Raw genomic sequence first — 24,688 nt, 5'->3', positions numbered from 1 at the left:
CAGACCAAAATTTACATTTTTTTTTTAAATAAGTAGAAAATCACCTCCATGGTTCATAATTTTTTAATCACGTGATTTTTACCTATCTACAAATTATTTTTCTGAAAAATATAAAATTTGACAATAAGTACATATTCATATTGAGATCATGTCTAGTGATTCGGATGACTGTTTGAACATTCTTATATGTTTAACAGTTTGATCCGTAATATGCATATTGTTTAACCTCAATCAATGTTGTTTATAAAACTGTTGAATGTCTAAAATGGAATCTTTCCGGTCACTGACAGGCGACATCAGTGTTATATGGTACAATACGCTACAATTAAAATAGCAAAACACATGGGAAATCATCAAAAAAATAAAAAAAAAAACAAAAAGAAAAAAGAAGGAAGATGCAAAACACATGGGAGTATGGGACGTGGGAATAGAAGGTGACACATGGGCACCTATAAGCTAATAAAATTTTATAAAAATTAACTTAGTTGACAAAAACAATCATAAATGGTACAAGCCTAGTACAAATCCCAAGTTCATTGTTTCCTTGCTTTTGCAAAAACAATAAACATCTTTAACATAACCAAGACAATAAACAAAGGCCATCCAATTAAAAATGTTACAAAATCAAGCCAGTCATCAGTTTTTTTTTTTTTTTTTTAAATAAAAGGTGTCACATAGCTTCTTTTAGGCCAAAATTTTGAAGGATTGCTGTAGTCTCTTCCCTAGCACTGCAAAGAGATAATAGGGTAGTTTTACTAGCATTTATTTATGTTAGAAAATATTAAATGTTTTCAATTTTTATTAACTTAAATTATACTGATTTGAGGACCCTCGTACCTCGATACCAGCATATCTAATAACAGACCCTCGTACCTCGATACCAGCATATCTAATAACAGCACATTTGAATATCTAAAATAAATATAAAATTTGGTCTCCAAGCACATTTTAATATGGAAATCATGGTAAGGAGTTCAGATTGATTGTTTGGACTCTGCAAATGCAGATACGGATATGAGGCACGATTGAAGCATAAAATACACGAGCCATTTGAACCTACTCATCTAATAAATAAACAAAATCATACGGTATCATACAAGTAGAGTACCATTGTTTCACTAAGACCAGTAACCACATGTACCATCTGAAATTATGTTATTAATACTACCGGTCAATCCCTGACCCTACCTAATTATGCTTTAAATAATACAAAAGGGTGTGATTACATGTGCTTTGCAATTATCAATCAAGAAAGGAAGGATAGGTTGGGCATCTATTGAAAATAAAGGAAGCCGTGTACAAATTATTTTAAATATACTCCAGGTTTATGATGATATATTTTACAGTTCAGAAGGTAGCACTAAGTATCTCTCGTTTTGCAAATCTATTAGTGAGATTTTGACATTTTAAAGGGGGCAAAAGCCCAAAAAGACCAAAATTACCTTCCATCTCTTAATATTTTGTATAAGCCCGGATTGACAAGATCAACAACAGTAGACCCAGCTCGGCCAGCAGGGAGGGTCCCACCATCATAGACAAGTGAGCACTGAGGCCATAACTCCTCAAAATCTCTAATACTAACACTACTCGGCTGACCACTTAGGTTGGCGCTCGTCAGTGCCAGTGCACTTTGAGATCCGCGTGCAACTGATCTGATAAAATCAAAGTCTGGTACACGGACTCCAATGCTTTCCAGTCCTGGATTCAGTGATTTCTCCAACACACTCGAACTTCCTGAAATCAATCAAACAAATAATATTAACGTATAAACAACTGAGAGAGCAATTGAATTGTTTCATCTTTAGGTCGTATCAGTTAGTTTAGGTTTTGACTCAGAATGGAAGCACAGATTTTCCATTAAATTTATCAGAATATAAGAATAATCTAAATTTTCTATTAATTTGGGAAACAGTAAGACTGAAGTATTCAGCAATATTACAAAGAGATTACAATCATGTTTTTGTAATGTAAAACAATATCTAGATATCTCCAGGTCAGGTTAGGTCTAGAGGTGACATGGACCTGACCTGAAGGAAGGAACCCAAGTCAGGTCAGGCACTCACGGTAGAGTTAGCTATCGTTGTAAACATGACATCCCTATCTTTTGTGCCTTTGAATTAATTCAAAATGTGATATGTAGGAATAATTAAGATAGTGCTTAAGTTGCAACTGACGTTTGAATCCTCTGAGGTATCTCAAATTTTAAGTTAATCTAAAGCTGGGCCAATTTTTTTTCAATGCCTATTCCGAATGCACGGGGCTAGTATTAATGTGCTTTAAGATTCGTGTCGAAAGGACTTGAATGGTCCGGATTTTCCACAGAGAAACTCCAAGTTTGAGATATCTGAGGGGATGAGAATTCCGTGTGGGTCTTGTCTGAAACTGAATGTTTTATGCAGTCAAACTGGTAGGCTTCGGTTACATATTTGAAACCAAAAAAAACAAAAATATGATCAGTCTAATAGGAAATGCAACACCAGAATTTATACCAGCTTGCACCAATTTCCGCCAGTATTGCTGCAATTTCATGATTTGTAATACAGAATTCAGCATACCTCGTTTTAAGATAACAGTAACGGGTCCCGGTAGGAGCTGATCCAATAACCCAATAGGCAAATGGTCTGCTATAGCAAATCGTGGAATGTCCGCCACATCAGCAACACAAATAGCCAGAGGACTCGTCAACTTACGGCCTTTTATTTCATAAATACGATTAACGGCTTCTGCAGAGCTGCCATGTGGCACTTTCAAAAACCATAACTTGTGAGATTCACCTCAAGTGACTTGTGATCTTATTTTTCTAGAGTACTGTGATGACTATATAGATAGCCTTTCAGTTTATTCAAATTTTGGATTAGAATTTGATTTTTTTTTTAATTATTCAGCATATGGAACATACAATAAAATGTGTAGCATTTGATCCCACCGTAGGGGCTTAGAGAAGTACTTAATAGAAAAGATCAGAGAGCATATTGGGACTTCACAAAAACATGCCTAATTGCGGTCTCAAATCCTGACAAAAGTAATTAAATAAATTCTGAGATTATGAACCCTCTTTACTGGGGAATAAAGAGAACATACATAAAGTAAGGGATTTCTTTTACACCAGAATTTTACTTGTGAGACCCCCTTTTACTTTTAGAGTGACTGTGAAAAGACTAACCAGGCATCACAGGCAAATCCATAGAGGGTGTCAGTGGGGACTGCTATGACATTCCCGGCCTTTATTGCATCAATTGCCTCTAAAACATGTTCATCGGATGATGGGAGAATAAACCCGGGTTTACACCCGACGCCCATCTGAAGTTGTTTTGTGCTTTGTGCCATGCTGACAAACTGCGCCCCACCAAAACGCCTCTGATCTGATGAAGACTGAAAGCTCACTCTGAACAACTTCACAAACAATCTATAAAAAATTATAAGCTTTACTTTTTTAAATAGAGAAACCCTTGGTAATGGGATATAAAAAGGGAGAGATAATACCAAATAGAGAAAGTTACAGAATGATCCCTTATGTATAATCCCTTTCTCATTTTGATCCTTTATGTTTCAATTTCCAGTGTGATCTCAGTACTATCCTAGATGCATTTTTATTTGGCAACTACCATCATATTTCAGTAAAAATATATGGAAAAATCTGATGCTGACAAGCAATAGTACGTTTTCGAGTATTACTGTATGATTACATTTATTGACAAGCTTCAAATAGGAAGGGACCAAAATTTTAGAAAAAAAGAAGTGATATTTCTGGGAGAATTTATGCAATACTGAAATTCTATAAAAAAGTAATAGAAAATGATAATGAGTACCTCTTAGGATTTAATAGGGGGTAGGAAATAAGAGGGAGCCTCTCAATTGCTCTGAATGAAGAATTAATCATCTGCCCTCATTAATTTCTGAAGAGATAATTCAGGTGCATTGGGTTATGATTTTACTTGTCAGCTTTGATTTTTTTTAAGAGTTATAATAACTAAATAGCTTTAAATTAATCCTCGAAGTCAACCAATCTGAAGAGAGCTTTTAAATTGTTGAAAGCTTCAGTTGAAGAAAGAGAGAGAAAACGGAAACAAAATCCTAACCAATTACGCTGAATTGGTCTAAGATAATCTTTTCTTTTCTAATAGATTCCAATTAATGCAAAATCATTATAAGTTACCATGCGTACCGTAGCTCGAGTAGGTTCAAAAATCATACAGCTCGTGGGCTACAGGGGATAGAAGGAAGAAAAAAAATCCAACATAGCAACATAGCCGCTAGGGTTTTTTTGGGTCCGGATTCTCTGGAGTAACTCAAAATTTGAGTTTTTAACCAGACCGTCTGATCAGAATCCAGGTCAATCCGGCCAGAGGTGGAATGAACGGGATCCCTTTATTATTCGTGCTAATGCAAATGAGACGGTCCAGATCTAAAATCAAATTTTGAGTTCACTCAGGAGATATGAATTCGTCTTTTTAGCGGCATTATGTGGCAGGTCAGAGCGCAACATCGGGTCGGATCTCCTATCCAGTCCATAAAGCCCAATAATAACTCACTGCCTACACAACCCGTTAAAATCTCATCCTATCTTAATATAGTTCTATTCGGCCCTTTGTGAGGCCCAATTCAAAGCCCACAAAAATGGATTTCGCTCTTTGCCTCCTTGGGCAGCAAGCGCGGAATTGATGCACCTAAAGTAACTCAAATTTTGTGTTTAGATTCGAACCGTCAGATCTATTTTGGGCTTTTGGCACGAATGTAAAAGGGATCTCGTGCATTCCATCTCGGGCCGGATTGGCCAGGATTCTGATCGGACGGTTTTAATATAAACTCATAATTTGAGTTACTACAGAGGATCTGACTCGAGCGCGAGCAAAGCAAAAGCGCAAAAGCAAGTGCGAGAGGGAGAGGGAGAGGGGATGGATGCAAAGGCCCCGTTAGAGGAAGAAGATACCAAACCTCAAACGGTACCCATTTCAAATAGCACAAAATATATATATTCTGATGTTGTTTGAGGATCTTGCTGATTAAGCTCGTTTCATTCGCTCTTAATGCCTATCCCTTGATAACTTGCTTCGAATTATTATATATTATTCTGTATGTATGTTCAACTGAACCTTACATTGATGGATTAAGCTTTAGCATTTATAGGATGCGTTACACTACGTATATATATATATATATCAGTTTACTAGCTACTGCTCAGGAGCATTTTGTCGAACACCTACAGAGCATGTATCAACCCAGCAGTTCCTGTACCTTACTCGTGATTTTATAACAGTCTACAGCTCAAGGTCCTCATGTAATAGAAGAGTTTTGTCTCCCTTGGTTGACCGGCATGGAACTGTTAAGCAATACGAATCAAAACAAGCATTTTCTGCCCACCGGACTTGAAGGGTATCGATGTAATTTCATTATATTATCCCAGGTTATAACTTATGTCACACCACAGATTGCACCCCTCTTAACTTCCATTAAGTACATATTGTATGGTATGATAGCACTTACCAGCCAGATACTGTGCCATTATGTACTGGTACCGTGTGGCTTTAACTTATTTCAATCGTTTCAGCATTGATGCACTTCTGGGAGGTGGTTTGAGGGAAGGTCAAATGACTGAAATAGTGGGGCCCTCTTCATCTGGTAAAACACAAGTATGCCTGATTTCCTTCGTACGGTATTGTTTACATTTTGACTTCCCATTTACAACCCAGCAATATCACTTAACTGATGAAGGGCAATTTGGTCAATATATATATGTAGGTCTGTCTATCATCCTCTACATATGTTGTCGACAAGAATTTTGGTGCGGTTTTGTATCTGGATACTTCCAATTCCTTTTCACCAAACCGCATTGGCTGCTTTGTAAATCAAACTCATGCTTCTTTGCTGAAAGAGGTAGCATTTCCATTACCATACTGTTGATTAGGAGTCCGGCTACCGTGACATCGGTGATATATGCCACCAACTCCAGTACTTATCGGATAGGCTTCAAATGATGAATCCAAACCGTTCAAACCGATATGCTTTATGAGTGATGTGTTTACATGCAAAATTAATAATTTTTCGAATTATGTTAGGACCAATGGATGCATTAAAATTAACTTAAAAAATTCCCACACTTGACTGCTTCCCTGGATGCTTGGTAAATTCGAAAATTATAAATTTTACATGTAAACACACCACTCATGAAGTAGATTAGTTTGAATGGTTTGGATTCATCATTTGAATCCGATTTGATAGGTTTTGGAGTTGGTGGTATTTAGGATGAAATACCACTGAAGTCACGGTAGCCAGACTTGCTGATTAGCTAGCATTTTTTTTAATAGAAAAGAGTCTACTACCTTGGCCCTTAGTTATCTCGAATCCGTTGTTCATTTTTGTTTTATTTGCTTATATTTATTACTTTTTCTCTCTGAAATTCAGGAAAAAGAAAGGAGGCTACAAATGATAATGAGCAACATATATTGTCAGTCGGTTTTTGACATATTTGCCCTTTTGGATTTGCTACACCATGTCGAATCAACTTTAAAGCATACGGTACAGTGCGCAACATATATTGTCAGACGCTGTTTGACATATTTGCCCTTTGGAATTTGTTACGACATTCAATTATGCAATACTTATTTTTGTTTCTTTTGTTATTTTGAAATGAATTAGGTAAAGCTCGGAGGTTCTAAATTATGCTTGGTTATAATTGACTCGGTCTCATCACTTATAGCGCCAATTATTGGAGGCAAAAATTCACAGGGTACTCCAGTTTTTGTATATCTTATCATATGTTATATTTTTGGACAGTTACAACAAAATTTATTTTTATGCAAAAATATAACTTTTCTCGATTAAAAGCAGGATGGTGTATGATGGCTTCTGTTGGAGTTTTGTTAAAAAAGATTGCATATGAACATAATATCTCGGTGCTGGTAATTACTGTGATATACTTGTATGTTGTGTTTCATACATTTTATGCATATCTATTTAAATGTTGTATGTATTTGTTCTTAATTAGGTGACAAATCACATGGTAGGAGGAGAAAATGGGACTCTAAAACCGGCGCTTGGAGAATCCTGGAAAGGCATCCCACATGTACGACTTCTACTTTCACGCTCTACTGGTACCAATTATGGTACTGCCACTGTATTGAAACACACATTACTGGTAAGGAGGTGACAGTTTTTCTTCTCTATTTTGAGTCCTGTGTAGCAGGTGACAGTTTTGCATATACAAGTCATGCATCTGACACCAAACTACTCTTTGACGTATGACCAAAATATATACGCTGGGGCCTAGAATTGCGTGCAATGCATCTGAAATTATATCCTATGTTCCACTCATTCTGTGGCCATGGCTGATCTCTCTATCTATAAGACTATAACATGACCACCTCTGAGATAGATTACATGTCAGACACAATGGCTAAGATCAGTTTTAGGTTGCGTTACGTAAGCAATGAAATCAGTTTGATTGTACCATAGATGCATCCAAAACCAATTTTTCAAATTTTTTTTACAAAAAATATGCCAAGTGCAATGCACCATGTATGCATACCTTGTCTCTTTCTAAGGTTGGTAATTAGGTTTTGGCCACTTCTCTCACCGCAGGCTTCAGGTCGTACCGCCAATTTTGTGATCCATAATTGAAGTAATTTGTTGGAGACTACAACATGACATTTTGAAATTGATAAGACTTATAGTGTCAAGCTTCTATGTTCTTTGACAAGTTTTTGTAAAAGAAAATATCTTATAATATCTTACAAAAGAGGCTATTCTCTTTGTTTTTTTCTTCTTGTTGTTTGCAATTTCATTGTACAGTTGTCTATGTGATACAAATTTCTACATGACATTTACTGAGGTGAGAATATATAGTTCTTCTAGCCAAGGTACCCCTGTGTGAATGCAAAGATTCTCTTCACATAATTTCTCAAACTCCATAGCCTAGCATAGGTGATTAAGCTTAAAATACTCATATTTCACCCATTCAGTATTGCATTGATTAATGGTTTACAATAAAATTAGCTGTATGATGTTTGGATTTATGCTTGAATTCCTACAGGGTTGCTATATTTGAAAAAATGTACTAGATTTGTATATTTGGGTATTGCTTTATATCATAATATAATTTCGAAAGGACTGAAAATAATGAACAGTACATACGTACATACTGGAGTTCTTTAAACGGTATTTCAAAATTCACTTCATTGCAATTTTTTTATGGCAGTTGCATGCATTTAATTGCATTTTTTTTTTCATAAGAACTGAAATGCACAGTTTGCAATTGAGTTAAAAACTGTCAAACTTATGTGTTGGAATTTTGAAAATTCATATCAAAATGAAAATCAACGGTCCAAATGCAAATGGTACTATCAGAGAAAGAAACAAACAGGAAGGGAAATTGAGAGAGACAAAATGGAAATGATAAGCTGTAGAAATGCTTTAGGCAGTACATCTGATACAAGGAATGGCCAATGAACTGCCAGATCTATGATAACCAGCCAATGGGGAGCTGCCACGTCAGGTGAAAGAGATGAGGTGGGTGACAAAATAGAAATAGATAGATGGATATCAATTCACATGCAACAGACACCCCTCTTTGAAATCTTGGCTGGTACTAAAACTATGTCCTTTTATTTGGGGCTAATTCTGATTTGTGGTCCCCTTTATTCTCTGTTGGTCGGAATATTCATTTTTTAATAACAAGCTTTTCAAATTCAAAGATAAATTCACTTGTGTTGCACTTCAAATAAGAATATAAAACAACATATTTATAGATATTGACAGCTTGTTAATTTATTTCTTTAACCAAAAGAAAAATAAAATGAGTCTGTTAGAAAATTCAGCAATTGATTATTTTTTTTAAAAACAAAACTTGGTAGGAGCTACCAAGGGTAAAATTATTTCTTAACGATGTACTTTTCTATTATTTTGTTTTTTATAAAATAAATATTATTTATAAAATTATTAAACTAAATATTACAGAACATATGACAAATTACTCTCCTAAATCTGAAAAAATTGATCTGAAAAAATTGATTTAGATATAAACAATCTACTATTGTATGTCAATCATCCATTACATATAGTAAACCTTGAGACCGTCAAATATGTTGTTGTTGATTGATTATCGAGACACAAATTATTTTAATCGTAGGCTGTAGCTGTGTGGTCTCTGGAAGACTTGTAGTATACTGTTGTAAAAATCTTGATAGCCTCTATCAGCTTTATCAAAAAAAAAAAAAAAAATTAATCATTCAAATAATCAACAATTTAGAAATTACCAATTAACTCTTAGAAAGAAAAATATAGGAATTCAGAATAAAAACTTTGTAATGCTAGAAGTGAATTTTTCATTTACTTTCATTTATTTTTGCCAATACAAAATTTGTAACCTCATCAAATGCTTTAACTGAATATAATTGAGATTTATACAAAAATAAATAAATAAATAAATAGATTCTTGCATCAAGCAATTGGACCGGCGGCGGGTACAGTTGGGATAAGCAATACATTGCTAAGTTTTGGAAGTTTACGAAAATACAACCAAAAGAAATCAAGTGGTAAAATTGGTGCATTGTATGTAGTGACACCAAAAGTGTGTACGGTCGTAAATTATGATTTTCTTATCTAACATGACAAAAGTGAGCATTAATTAGGCTGATAAGAGAACCTTTTCTCTTCAACTCGGATTTTACAACAATTTGTTGGAAAATATCTATTTTTTTAGAAAAAAATTTAAATATTTTGCCTATTTTTTAAGAAAAAAGAAGTAATATGTTGTCTGTAGTCTGAATGCAAAGAATAATTATCTGACTGTACGCACTAAATTTTTACTTGTTAGTTTTGTCAAAAGAAAATTATTATTAATAACAACATAAATAAATGTTGATACATGCATTATATTAGACTGAGGCTATTGTACTATGTATGCATAGCACAGATTGCTCCATACTATGAATTAATATCTTTGTTTTTAAAGTTAAAATAGTCGATTTGAGCCGTTCAACATAATCTTTATATGAAAATATGCTTGTAGCCTAAATTTTATATTTTTTTACTATCTTTTTAGAAAGTATAAAATTATTAATTTTGAATGATCTACAATTTTTTGATCAAGTGATTTTCAACTTATCTAAAAAAATAATTAAAAAAATAAAATTTTGATCTTACAAGTATATTTTTTTATATAGATTTCATGTTAAATAGTTCAGATCAACTGTTTAAACCACGGCTGTACAATAGCCTGGATCTTTTTATGTGGAGTAAAAAATAATAAAGAAAGGGTAGCAATGTAGGCCCTTGTTTTTATTTATTTTAATTAAAATGTAGGCCCTTGTTGGTGCTACACATAAGCAGGGAAATGAAATATTGATTTGGAATTGGAGGGAATAATTAAATAATGAAATGTGACGGTGCTTTCTTTTTCAAATTGAGACATGTTGTTGAGACATGTTGTTGAGGCTTATAGAGAGGGCTTGGAGCCATTAATACTAATAACAAACAAGTTGGTGGGCCCGGCCCATGTGGGACGGCTTGGACCTTGCCCTTGTCCAACTCTTCAAGATTCTCTATATTTGGCTACAGTAATTTTTAGTTCCTGTTCCTATTCCCATTCCATCGGTTCCGCCAAAGTCTAAAGCAACACATTTTGTATGCAAATATAAAATCACTCAATTAGGTATAATTTCATAGAAAAGGTGGCAAAGGTTGATTCATACATATAGTAACTCGTTTAATTCAATTGTAAGAATGATGTAGAAACACATGACTAAAGATTGATTAGATGTATTTTAGGGCGTGCTTCAGAAGAGAAATAGGAGGGAGGGGTAACCGATTTTGTTTATTTGCTCTATAATGTTAATTTTTTTAGGGAGGGAGAAGGGAAAAGAAAGAAAAAGGAGACGAAGAGAACTCTATATACAAATTATTCAATTTTTATAATCTCCAAATCGAAGTGTAGAGGAGATTAATTGTTTACTCTGTCTTCTTCATTTCCTTTTTTTTTCCGCTCTTTCTTTATGCGGTACAACCTTAGATTTTTTTATCACATAAAAATATTACAGAAAAATTCAATATTGTTATAGTATCTTTCTAAATTCTAAATCAAATTTTTTTAGATATTCTTTTAATTTTCTACCACACGGAAATGATACTAGAATATTTTTTACGATCTTTCTAACATTTATTTGAAGAGATTTTAGTTCATTCATGTGAACCGATATCAGAATTATAATATTTCACGCTATGAATGAAGAGTTGGGATTTTCTTTAAGCAAACGTCAAGGGTTTGAGGTTTTTTAGAGTGATAAGTGGAAATAATAGAAAGAGAGTGAGAGAGGCGGAGCAAGAGAGAGAGGGAGTCTTCCTCTCCAATGCTAGTAGCTCTAATTATATATTCATTGAGGCGTCACTAATTTCCTATATTTCTACCCCTTCTATGAATTTTTATTTTGTAGGTGCACCAACTTTTTTTTTTTCACATAAAGAGTTATATTCTACTTATAAAGGTTAGTAGTATTTTGCCCAGGGGCGGAACTATAAAATGTAAATAGGGGGAGGGGGGGGGACTAATTTATAAAATGTAATATATGAAAAAAAAAAATGTGGCTAGTGGGAATTGAACCCATGACCTCACAAATAACAACTAGAACTCAAACCACTAAACTACTAATAAACATTTGTTATTTTATAAGGGGTGCTAGACTATATAAAAGTTCAAAAAACTCAAAAGTTTAACTAAAATTTAATATATATAATTAAGAATTTTTAAATCATAGTGACTTAGCACCCTTGATCTATATATAAATCCGCCCCTGATTTTGCCACATGAATTATACCACAATTAACCAAAAAAGTCTTGATTTCTATTTTTAGCTCTGAAGCATCATAATTTAATTTCCTTAGCATTTAATTTCAGAAAGGTAACCTATGATACTTAGTTAACAAGAATGAGGCTATGGTAATATGCATATTACTGATCAATTCATGTTATGGATTTATATTTTTATTTTTAAGTTCAATCAGTTGACCGGAACTGTTAAACATGATCTCTATGAGAAAATCAACTCCATAGACTTGCAAATTGAATTAAAAAATCCTAGTTGACACTTTCAAAATCCTATGTTAGTACTTTCATTTTCACTTTTATAGATGCAGTGCAATTGCAAATTTTGAAACATTTCACTAAATGAAAGATTTCATCTCTGCTTTCACTCTCTCACGGCCAATCAAATTCGCTGCACTAGCATTAAAAACAATTGCTAATTAATTGCATGGATGTGAAAATTGTGAAATTAAGTTTGAAATTAATTTCGTTTTACTCTTTAATAGTTGTTTGAAATTGCAATCAATTTCATATGGAGATGCTCAAATGGAGCCCAAATTTTACAATTTTTTTTAGATTTTTTCTAATATTATTTTAGATAGGTAAAAAGAATAAGTAATGTTAAATGATTTATAATTTTAAACCAAGTGATTTTCTACCTATCTAAAACAAATTTTAAAAATATAAAATTTGATCTAAAAATACATATTTATACGAAAATTATATTAAGTAGTTTAAATCGATTATTTGAAACTTAAAAATAAAGATATGTGTTTATAGTACATGTCACTCTAATATTATTACCATAGCCTCAGTTAACAAAGTATATTCGTAATCATGTCCAAAGTAAAAGATAATACATAGAAGGAGATTGATGTTGCAGCCACAAAAGAACAGGGAAGGGACATGGAAAATTGGAAATGCATGAAATGAAGACAAAGGGGGAGACGTACGAATGGTGATTCTTGAAAAGAACCCATCCAACAAATGATAACGTGATTACTGTTTGTATTTGTATTATTTGTACTGTGTAATTAATAGACCGTTGCATTAATTACGAGTACATGGAAAGGTGGTCGTGTGCAATTATATAGGAATCTCTATGATGAGTTATGGACCATATTATATGTAAAATTATTCATAGAAAACATTATGAAAGCGAGTACAGGTAAATGTAGTTTTTAAAATCTTAAAATATAATTAATTTGAGTTTTGGATATATTTAATATATATTTAAGTTATATTGGGAAAATACTGGGCGGATCTACAGTGTTAGTTGTCCCCCCTGGATTTTGAGCTTTAGTAGAGTTCAAGATATTCCTATCGACTTTGTCCCTCTTTGGAAATTTTTTTGCCCCCTCTGAATGTTTGAATTATAATTCAAATTAAATTTAAAGTTAAAATTAAAATAAATTTCTTTAATTATGATTGATAATTAGAATTATAGGTTAGAGAATCAGAAATTACAAGTGAGAGTATTGAAAATATTAGTTAAAGCAATGTTTTTTATTGAGTACCTAATTAGTTAATGGATTTAAACCCGATTAATTATTTAAACCTGATTCGATATTTTTTTGCTCCCCCGCTGATGAAAATTCTGAGTCCGCCCCTGAAAAAATAGATGATTTACTATAATTTATGATGGTAAATACGTAATTTTAAATTGTGAAGTGGTAAATATATAATTTCATAGTTTTGAGTGGTATATATAAAATTCTCTCTTCTAAATAAGAGAGACAATTATTTACCGGTTATTGTTGAAACAGAGACGGATGATATATAATAGATTCAAAAGAGTTCGAAGTTTCTCTATTGATTGAATTTTGAAATATTTATGTGCATCAATATTTTTAGTTTTTTTATAAATTGAAAATACATTATATTTGACTTTTTAGCCTCTTATCTTAATTTTTTAGTTTTGTCCTTGGTTCAAATTAATAATGAAGTCAAAATTAAGTGCATATAATTAATATTTATGGACTATTGTTTGACTAGTTATGTATTATAATTTGAGTCACGTGTTGTGTTGTGATTAAGTCAAATTTGTATGTGTCATGACTTGCTGAAACTAAATTAAATTGAATAGTTAAGACACATATTGTTGTTAGTCACACTATGACCACATGTATCGTGTTCAAATGTTTGACCACTTTACATTATTTTATTTGTTATTTAAATTAGTTTAGTTTAAATTCACCATTAGATTAAAATCTAATAGTTCTAATCACGTAACTCATGTGATTACGTTGCCATGACATGATTTTACCATATTGTGTGTTATGTTATATCGTGTTAATTTTTTAAATAATAATTATACTATCAAATACACGAATCACAGCACGTAACCAACACACGTAATAGCTGTAACGTGACCTTTTCACATTCATATTTATATGCGTGTTCCTGAAAAGTGAGAATTTAAAAAATTACTGTCGGCAGTGGCTGGAGAATTACAATCATCTGTCGATCAGAGCCGTTGATTGGAGGGAGAGAGAAGCAAGTGGGGTGAGAGATGAGAGAGATTGATTGCAGCTGCTGCGTGCGCCGCTCCACCTCCTCTCTCCTCCTCTCCTCTCTAAATCTCTCCATCTGTCATCTAAACTATATATAAGCAGCTTCTTAATTAATTAATTTCTCTTGTTTTTTGTTTCTCTTTGTCAAGGGCCTCAAGGCCTGGGAGAGAAGAAGAATAGGGGGAGAGGAGAAATATCAAATCCCTAATTATCTCATGATCTCGTCGCCACCAATGAGATTTGAGCAACCCACGTGGAGTAGGGCCCCACATGACACACAAAATTCTCTGATCACTAGCTACCCCTACCACTCCCTTCCCTTTTTATTCCCCCTCCCTCCCCTTACCTCGCCTTCACCAACTCTTTTCATTTGATCAATCGCCTAATTATAACAAACCATTTCTATTTCTATTTCTATTTCAACACACATATATACACACAACACAGAGCGCTTGCTAAGCTTCATGGCTGACGACTCATCTTCTTCCTATCTCAGAATGGTATGTATAAGTAGTATAGCTAATTAGGTGCATATATATGCATGTGATCTAATTAAAAATATCTCTTGCTAAGCTTTCTTTCTCCTTTCCTTCAAGCTTTCTCTCTATTTTCTTTTTCCTTTCTTATTTATTTCTCATCGTAAAAGCAGATCAGCATCAGTACTGCTTAATGCATTGGTGTGCTGCATGTTAGATCCTCATATTATAATGGATATTAAATCTGTGCATCTAACTTGGGGAAATAAATATGCTGTGATTCCAAGGAATAACAGGGAGCCTGCAATTCAAAATCTACCCATTCATCTCTCTTCATGAGCGAATCTCAAAAACAGATAGTTTTTATGCACGTAGGTTTTAAAATTCCCTTACGTACATATACTTATTAATTAGCTTAACATGTAATCATGAGCGCTGATATTAATCCATTGATGATTCTCTCCTACAATTAACATTCGGTTATTTTCAAAGTATAAATAGTGGATAACAAACTCATAACGATTGAACATTTTTCTAGCTGATATATGTTATCGTTTCATACAATATATATAGTTATTTTAACTACTATTTTGTAAATTATAAGGACCAAATATTCAACTAAAGATCCACGGTTGGATCAACGATTTTTAAAGTGGCTTAATAAATAGTAAAAAAATTCAGAAAAATGATAGCAGTTTACAAACTTTTAATTCTCATCTTTAGTTGAATATTTTACATTTAATATTTGATCCTAACTTAACAGTTTTGTTAAGTCACTGTTGGATCAGCGATTTTCAAAGTGCCTTAATAAGTAGTAAAAAATTCAGAAAAATATAAAATTTGGTCTCCAAACACATTTCAATATTTGATTCTTATAATTTACAAAACAATTCAATCAATCTCTTAAATGATAGCGGTTTTCTAAAATTGGATTGTTATTACTATTATTGTAGCATTTATATAAAATGCTGTAATGTAAATAATAATAATAATAATAATAATAATAATAATAATAATAATAATAAAAACTGGGAGCATCACAGCGTTTGTCATCTTAAAAGCTATAGCAAGTTAGCAACGATATATATATATAGCACTATGAATTACGCTATTTACATAATTAAATATTTGGTTGTACTGTACATTTGCATACCCCATTTGCATGCTATATATATATCATTTCTCATTCTGTTTCATTGTCATATATACATTTTGAAGGTGCAACATTTGATAGAGAAGTGTATACAGTACAACATGAACAAGGAAGAGTGCATGGAAGCCCTTGAAAAACATGCAAATATCAAACCAGTCATCACTTCCACAGGTATATTTCATTGTTTATTTATTCACCACTAAAGTTTTGCATGATCGATGCAACTTAATTTTCATTTTTTTTCCGTTTCTTTTCTTATATAGTTAGAAACTTAAAATTACGGTATCGTATATATATATATATATATATATGCTCACCTCAGTGAAATGAAGTGTATCAAAACTATATATCTTATGCACACACGCACACACTCATAAATCTTAAATCATAATTAAAGAGAATATCTATGCATTGTATAGTGTGTGCGCATGTGTGTGGAATATCACTGGTGCTTATGGATTTCTGATATTTTGCCCTGAAATGTAATCTGGGACGTGTACTTTACATTGTATAGTTCAAATTAACTTTAATTTCTTGTGCTTAATTTCCATATCATTGGGTTAACAATAGAAGTACAAAGCTAATAACAAGCACATGCTCAATTTATGCGTACACACATCAGTGATGTAGATGGGTTTCAACAACTTGGATTCGTCGTTTAAATCAATCTGATATATTTTTGGAATTGTGCTCACAAAACCCTCTTGGTGAGCACAACACACACTAGCTTTGCTCAATAAAACTTATATATTGTTGTCATTATACATATAGTCATAAGATAATTAACTTTTCAGTTTTCATTTACAACTGATACGTACGGAATTAAATAATTGAAGTCTTTATATTTTAACTAATTGCATGAACTGGTCTTAAACAAAAATAGTATACTTGATTGCATAACACATCCAAATTAAGATGCCTAAAATATTTAGGCACATGTAGTATACTAGTAATAATTAGAGCTAGTTTAAATAGTTCAATTAATGTGTTAAGACAATTAATCAATATCAAAGCAAGAAGATAACTCAAATGGGGATTCATCATTCATTTATATATATATGCACCTTAAGCTAGCAATCTATTAAACACATATATCTAATTAAAGTTTGGTGTGGTATTAAATAAATAAAAATATAGTGTGGACAGAGCTGGAGAAGGAGAACAGAGCGTTCTTTGAAGCCTATGCAAAAGACAGAGAAGAAAGAATCAATATCGAGATGGATCAACAGCGCATTCAACAAATGCTCTCTGATTTAGCTTCCTCCGCAAATTCAGATGATGACAATTAATTAATGATGATCATGGGTCATGGCAGATCGCTATTAATTGTAAACTCTCAAATTATTATTATCATTGCAAATACGGACGTAATATTGATGATAGGTCTAGATGCAAGTGGCATTCCTGTAATATTGACCCAAATCAAGGGGCAATAATTTGTGTGTCATGCTACGTACGTCACCAGGCTATTAGTATGATAGTAGTATCGTCTGAAATTACTATTATTGCACCGCAAGTGCAAATCATTGTAAATAAAAACGTGTGTATTGATCAGAATTTGATGGTAGCATGTAAGTTGTTAATTATGATCCTAAAAATAACCATTAATTTTTTTTCTTTTTATTGATGTTGATGTTGTTATGATATAAAAAATATTATAATAATGCCAAAACTTCTTTAACCAAATACCATTATAATCAATTAATTTATAATAAATGAATATTCGATTTAATTTATATTTCATGTACCTACTAAAAATTAAAAAAAATAATGCTGAAAAGATAGGGGAACAAAAATGTGAGTTCATTGATCATGTTTTATTTGATAATTTGGAATCAATTACCAAAAGGAACATACTGCAAAATTAATATTTAAAAAAAAATTATAAAGTTTATGTTGGAAACTTAGTTTAAGTAATGTATTTATTAGACGAGTAGGGTTAAAATGCACCATTGGTTTTGTGCCCCAACCATACTCCACGTCTCTATCTCCGTTTACAAAGTTCAAACAGTCTATCCGAACCGTTCATCTTGTTCTACATATTAAAATGTGCTTAGAGACCAAATTTTATATTTTTTTACTATTTTTTTAAATAGGTACAAAATCACTGCATCTGGACCATCAAAAAATAGTGATTTTGTACCTATCTAAAAAAATAGTAAAAATATTTCAAAAAAATATAAAATTTGGTCTCTAAGCACATTTTAATATGTAGAACAAGATAAATGGTTCGGATCGACCGTTTGAACTTTGTAAACAGAGAGATAGAGACATGAGGTATGATTGGGGCACAAAACCAATTGTGCATTTTAATTCTACTCTTATTAGACTCATAATATTATCTTGCATTTATTCATTTTTTTTTCGAAATCTACTTAATTATTAGAAACTAATTATGGTTCTTTCCCAATATAATTATTAGACTCACAATATCATTCTGCTTCTGCCTTTCATATTACCGGATTAAAAAAAAAACAAAAAGGAAAAGGAAATTTAAGAGAAAAACGGAGCATTATTCTAGGGTTTACAATTTTAGAGCTTTGGGAGGTTGCAGATACTTTTGTAGGGAATTTAAAAGATGGGGACTAGAGAGTCCGTTTCTTTGGGTACACGTGGCAGAGAGGTCGCTGATGATGTGTCGAATTGTATGAGTATTCTAAGCTAAGATGTTGATACGTGGCAACATACGTAAAGGTCGCGGTCAATAAATTATGATAATTTCTCGTGCTCTAATTGGCTGTTCTGTGCTGTCGCTTTTAGCTGCCGGGGACATCTACGCTGGATGTATTCTCTCATCAATCCTGGCCGTTCATTGGATAATTTTTTGTGTTTAAAAACTAACTGCAAATTTGAAATTTTTAATTTAAAAGAAAAATATAAGAGTGAAATAAATCAAAGGCGGACCCTAAGTTAATTTAAGTAAAATTTGGCATGCATGTGCTTATACAATCTGCTTATGTTTATGCGATGTAATAGTGCACCTATAAATTTTTCAGGATGAGATTTCATTAATATGAGATTTTATAATTTAATTAATCAAATTTATAGGCATGAAAATGAACGAAAAAAGGAAGGGAGAAAAATATTCGGATATACACTAGAAATTATGATGGAGAATTATTAGATTCAAATACAGATCATTTTTAATAGGTACAGGATAATATAAACTAAATCTTAGTTTATGTAAAGAATCTGTCTTTGATTTGGTGGCAAAGTCACATAGCTGTCATGTGGAAAGTTATGGATTCAAAACCTATAAAGTGGAGAAATCATCTATAATATATATAGGAGTTTGAAATTGTGTTGCTTAGCTTAACTCCCGACCCACGATTAAAAAAAAAATCTTAATTTATGTGTGTGTGTATTTGTCAACTCTTTTTTTTTTTAATCTTACACCACCAACAACAATCAAACTTTTAGTCACAAACAAGTTGGGGCTTTATCTTACACCATGCAATAAAAATTATTTTAGGTTTTCTCATGAAAAAAAACTTCTTACCTTATTGTTTAATCTGAAATGGGCCACCTAACAACTATTTATCTTAATAAATTTGATAATATTTTTAAATCAATTTAAAAAAAATTGAAATTTTTAACTTACATAGATATATCATCGTTGGATTTATAAATAGCCTATCTAATTAATAAAATATTCGGAGTTTGAAAGTGGAGAAATTCTCTAAAATTGAAATTTTTAACTAGAGAAATACATAGGAGTTTGAAAGCGTGTTAACTGGCTTAACTCTCAATCCATGATTTAAAAAAAATATATATTTATATCTAGATAAATATATGACTACTTTTTTTTAAATCTTACACTAGTACTACTAGGAATGTAAATGAACTGATCAGTTTGAACAAGTTAACCCCCAACTTGTACTCAGTTCATTTAATAAACGAGCAAGTTAACTCGAGTTGGGATGGTAATAATGAGCTGTAGAGCCAACTCGAATTCAACTCGAGTTGGCTCGCAACTCGTTTAACCAATCAAGTTCTTAGGTATTGTTATACACTAATATATGTTTATCTATACACAAACAATTGAAATGACCTAGTAATAGTTTATCTAAATACAAACAATCTAATACATAGATAATAGATCAACTCAAAGCAAACAACAACTTAGAATCCAACAATTTTTCATACAACAACTTAGTACATAAGCACCAATAACTCAAGTTATAAATGAGCGAGTTGGGCTATGATCAAACTCAGCTCATTTATTAAACGAGTCAACCAACTCAAGTTGTAAATGAGCGAATTAAAGCGGGCCATTAACGAGCGAGTTATAAGCGAGTTGTAAGTTCGAGCAATTTTGTACAGCCCTAACCACCACCACCAACAACAATCAAATCTTTAGTCCCGAACAAGTTGGGCTTTATCTTACACCATGCAATAAAAATGATTTTAGGTTTTCTCATAAAAACAAACTTCTTAGCGTATATTTTAATCTGAAATGGATCATCTAACAACTATTTATCTTAATAAATTTGATAATATTTTTAAATCAATTTTAAAAAAATTGAAATTTGTAACTTACATAGATGTATCGTTGGATATATAAATAACCTAGTAATAAAATCTTGCAACTTTGAGGAAAAAGAAAAGTAAAAGAAACAACGAATTCGCATGACAGCGGAGGACGATGTATTGTCAGTATTGTATAAAAAGACAACGTTGTCTTTCCCTATGAAATTTGCATCATTGACTTCAAAAGTTTCATCATTCATTTTATTTTATTGTAGAAAGAAACAACCAATAAGAAAGTAGTTCATTTATAAGAGTTCCATATAATGAACTGATCAGGGCTCCCTTGAGCCATATAAATATTTTTCTATTAATAAAAATCTGTAAGATGGCAAGTTACCATCTTATCCTAAACAAAAAAAAAAATGTTTCATAAGGGCTTTTCTTAAGATCAATTTCTTGTTTATCTTTTGAACACATGACTATAGCCCATTTACCTATTTTCTAAAGAACAATGTCTTGTCCGATTATCCAAAATTGGAGGCATTGATCAGTCAAAAACTATTAAAAAAAATTGGAAGAACGATGAGGAAAAAGTGCAACTTCTGTTGATCTCATTTTCAATAATTGTTGAATTAGTTTGTTGTGAGTTGTGGCCGATTAATGCTTATATTGGAGAGTTAACTTGGTGCCTCTACCACCTCTTCCGCTGGGTTTTCTTTACCAAGTCCAATTCAACAGGTTTGTCAACATGTCTTACCTTACCTTGTTCTAGGGTATAACATGTAGGACCTGGAAAATGAATCCCACCTCCCGTCACTAGTGAAGATAAAATCTAAATAGGCTGAAGCCAATATTTCTATTGTATGAATTTTAGCATGTAAGGCCTGGATATAAAATAATATAACTGAGATTGTAGAGAATAAGTAATGATGCAAATAAGGCTCTTAAATTTAATTGTGTGCTAGTGTTTTTATCAAACTGATAGAAGGCTCTAAGCCGATATCAAGGATATTAAAGCACATAGTTTGAAAATGTATGATTATTCAGTTAAAAATGTACATACATACAGCAACTCAAACTAAAAGAAGAAACTCTTCCTCGAAAAGTTGTTCATAACATTTTAAACTTGTTGGACCGGTATGCAAATTTGGCAAATTTTAGCTAGGTCTTGAACAAGAGGGGCAGAGAAGGATGCGTGGAGGAGAGCCAATGCCGCAGAGAGCAAGATGCACTTCAGCGCAACGATTAATGAAGAGAAGAGAAAGAAATTGGAATTTTGAAAGGATACAACTAAAAAGAACAAGAGTAAACTGGAAGGAGAAAATTTTACATGTGTGGATTCCACATGAACATTTTGTCAAAAAAATTTAGAGAATTTCAAATAACAGTCGGGACTGCGCGTATAGTTTTCTTTTAATAAGACATCTGGACATATGGAAATGTTGGCTCTGTTAAAGAACTTGTACCCAAAGCATGCAAATTGTTAAACCATTTATCACGAATTTCAGTCTCTGCCTCCTAAGTAAAACTTCCTGCTAATTTCCTGTCGTTTTATCTGAACGTACCGAGAAAAATGGGTTCTCAATCAACTACTAGTACCTACCATATCCATAGGTCAAATTCGATATTAGACTTGTTACTTCAAATTACGTCAACTGCTCTTTTTAAGACATTATTTAAGATAAGCAAGGAACATATGTTCCCAGATTGGATGCATATATACCTGTACCCTTGTTGATTGAAATTCATACTTGGTACTCTCTAATATTAATATCCAACTCTCAACCAAAAAAAAAAATCAAGATGCACACCAACTGACAGCTGCTGGATATTAATAACAGTTCAGATTGTTGCTTAGAAAACAAAACCTCACAGGATAACAAAGGTATGGAAATTCCATACAGCACACGACATAAGATGATGTCACAAGCACTGAACTGTTTTTTATTTCATAAAACTAGGATTCTCTAAGAAGCAACCAAGTACTACAATAGCATACTTAGAAATAGAGGAAAAGAGTCTAAGCTTCGACCTTGGGTTTCCACCCAGCAATAACATACTCCTCTCCTGCCGGCTTTGTGTTCTTGAACGACTCCCTACTGAACAGCGCCTGAACAAGCCCCAATTGAAAAAAGCTATCAAGATTATTTCTTATATCAGTGTGCGCGCAGCGGTGGATGCACATGCAACATATGGGGCTCAATTGACACCCATTCATTTTCAAAAAAATTGTACTTGTACATGATTTTCTATATAGTTTAGAGTAAAATACTATGGGTACAGTAATTGACCCCGTTCACGTTTGTCTTCCACAGCTTGAAGTTTTGACTCCGCTACACACACGTGTGTGCGTGTGAGAGAAAAAAAAGAAGAAGTTGAAATTGTAGGGAGTGCCTTACATTCATGTAATTATGGACATGAGTTAGATCTTGAGGGATGCTCCATCCTTTGAAGTAGCCCAGTGCAACTTTCAAGTGATACAGCTTCGGTGCCAGACTTAGATCAGCGGCTGAGATCTTCTCTCCATTTATAAATGGACCCTGCCATGACCGACAAAAATTGGATGTTTTAGGCTGACGATTCACAAGCTGAATTAAGATTAACCCAAGCGACCAAGCTAAGTCTGATCAGGGTATAATGTTAAAGTAAAGACAACTTCTTATTAGTTAGCACAATTTGTTCCACAGTCAAAACATTATAAAATGAAAAAAACCAGTGTGAATCCAAAAATGACACGTTTTTTATATTATGATCATGCGACTCGAGATGCTCATTAATAAACTTCTCATTGGCACATTGGCAACCATGAATTGCAATATAATTTTAATGTGAAAGCTTGGAATTCCAAAACATATGACTTACATGCGACTCGAGATGTTCATTAAGAGAGCGCAACTCATTGACCAGGGCTGGCTCAGAGCCGTCATTTGAATCCTTGCTTTTCAAGAATGTCACAAAGGCTGGGAATATTTTAGATCCCCTGATATATATACCAAATTATTGTCATAAAATTGAAACCCTGGATTGTCATGTGAGGCCTGAGAACTCAAGTAAAATAAATTGAAATATCCAAAAAGGTGAATTTTAGCACTCAAATTGATTTCAACATAGACCAGTCAATAGTGTGCATAATACAAGAACCAGCTTGATCATATCAAAGCATCTGAAATGCACCTAAAAATTAGATGATAATGGGGCATATAAGAATTGAGAGTTAACATTAGTGTTTTAAATTAAAGTTCAATTAATAAACACTGGGATGATTGAGGTACCATAATTGACTTTTGCACAACTCGGCATAAACAGCATAGCAAATTCGACATGAAAAACAAGAAAAAGAAAACGAGGAGAAGGAAAAGAGAAATACACAGAGGCAAATTCAGCAGGAGTGACGAGAGAAGGATTGGGGAATTTCTCCTCGAGGTATTCTGTTATGGCGTCAGAGTCAGGGTGCCAGGTGCCGTCTTCATATTTCAGCACTGGTACCTTTCCCTCTGGGCTGATTTTGAGAGACCTGCCATGTAAATTGAATTACTGAATTAAGTACAAACTTAATTCGGAAGACAGAGAAGAGTAGAGAGATTAAAAAGGTGAAAAAGGAAACCAATCAGGCTTATTGGAGAGATCGACGAGCTTTGACTGGTAAGGGATGTTCTTCTCCTCCAAGGTCAACAGCACTCTCTGGCTGAATGGACCTGCCATTGCAAAATAATCAAATTTATCAGTGTTATCATGAGAGAGAGAGAGAGAGAGAGCACGGCAGGAGGGAGGGAGGGAAGGGGTTCTAACAATCGCCGAGGAGGTCGGGGCGACCAACGGCGGCCTTAACGCAGACCTCTACCAGTTCCGACGCCATTTTTGCTCGATCACTTTACTCGCTCCGAAAGAAAGAGAAAGGAGAACGGATTGATGCTAGAGAGATGAAAGATGATAAACGGCGAGAGTGAATCGCTTCGTATAATACAGGTGACTGATTAATCGCAAATTCGATCGAGCATGATTCATTATAGAGAAATTTAGATATATACCCATCATAACTTCTTTAATTAGATATTTACCCATCAAAACTTCAATATTAGTTATTTCCCCATCTAAATATTACTGTATTATAAATATACCCATTTTTAATTAAATCAATTAAAATCATTGGTTAATAGATATATAACATTAAAAAGACACTTATGCCCTTATTTACTTCTTCTCCTTCCTGCTGTTCAATCTTCCAATGAGCTGGCAGTGCAAAAGACTAAACAAAAAAAAATTGAAGGTTGGGCATAGCCTA

At 33.0% G+C, this 24,688-nt stretch overlaps 4 protein-coding genes across 6 annotated transcripts; 2 read left to right on the top strand and 2 right to left on the bottom strand.

The window, feature by feature from the left end:
- Nucleotides 1-481: 481 nt before the first annotated feature.
- LOC144574992 (DHBP synthase RibB-like alpha/beta domain-containing protein) lies at nt 482-4,265 on the bottom strand. Of its 3 annotated transcripts, XM_078325107.1 has the most exons (6): nt 4,166-4,265; nt 3,810-3,896; nt 3,164-3,406; nt 2,556-2,731; nt 1,443-1,734; nt 482-728 (listed from the first exon to the last, which is right to left on the bottom strand). In XM_078325107.1, exons 2-6 carry the CDS (start codon nt 3,878-3,880, stop codon nt 671-673), a joined length of 840 nt encoding a protein of 279 aa, XP_078181233.1. In that variant the 5' UTR covers nt 3,881-3,896; nt 4,166-4,265; the 3' UTR covers nt 482-670. The 3 variants fall into 3 exon arrangements, with proteins under 3 accessions (XP_078181233.1, XP_078181234.1, XP_078181232.1); XM_078325108.1 differs by lacking the exon at nt 3,810-3,896 and having other exon boundaries at nt 4,166-4,256; XM_078325106.1 differs by lacking the exon at nt 4,166-4,265 and having other exon boundaries at nt 3,810-4,012.
- A 530-nt stretch (nt 4,266-4,795) lies between these two features.
- RAD51D (DNA repair RAD51-like protein) lies at nt 4,796-7,850 on the top strand. Its single transcript, XM_078324871.1, has 9 exons — nt 4,796-4,943; nt 5,258-5,373; nt 5,549-5,630; nt 5,740-5,874; nt 6,403-6,516; nt 6,637-6,727; nt 6,829-6,899; nt 6,986-7,135; nt 7,579-7,850. The coding sequence occupies exons 1-9, from the start codon at nt 4,896-4,898 to the stop codon at nt 7,615-7,617; spliced, it is 846 nt and encodes a 281-aa protein (XP_078180997.1). The 5' UTR covers nt 4,796-4,895; the 3' UTR covers nt 7,618-7,850.
- Nucleotides 7,851-14,649: 6,799 nt separating this feature from the next.
- LOC144575242 (uncharacterized) lies at nt 14,650-17,598 on the top strand. The gene is made up of 3 exons (XM_078325351.1): nt 14,650-14,807; nt 16,002-16,107; nt 17,074-17,598. Exons 1-3 carry the CDS (start codon nt 14,772-14,774, stop codon nt 17,223-17,225), a joined length of 294 nt encoding a protein of 97 aa, XP_078181477.1. The 5' UTR covers nt 14,650-14,771; the 3' UTR covers nt 17,226-17,598.
- Nucleotides 17,599-22,210: 4,612 nt separating this feature from the next.
- LOC144574704 (putative glutathione S-transferase DHAR1, cytosolic) lies at nt 22,211-24,373 on the bottom strand. Its single transcript, XM_078324740.1, has 6 exons — nt 24,196-24,373; nt 24,011-24,101; nt 23,774-23,920; nt 23,269-23,386; nt 22,806-22,946; nt 22,211-22,516 (listed from the first exon to the last, which is right to left on the bottom strand). Exons 1-6 carry the CDS (start codon nt 24,260-24,262, stop codon nt 22,427-22,429), a joined length of 654 nt encoding a protein of 217 aa, XP_078180866.1. The 5' UTR covers nt 24,263-24,373; the 3' UTR covers nt 22,211-22,426.
- Between the last annotated feature and the right edge of the window lie 315 nt (nt 24,374-24,688).

This window comes from Carex rostrata, chromosome 23 (genome assembly GCF_964058835.1).
Source record: "Carex rostrata chromosome 23, lpCarRost1.2, whole genome shotgun sequence".
Lineage (NCBI taxonomy): Eukaryota > Viridiplantae > Streptophyta > Magnoliopsida > Poales > Cyperaceae > Carex > Carex rostrata.
This window is presented reverse-complemented; position numbering and strand designations above follow the sequence as displayed.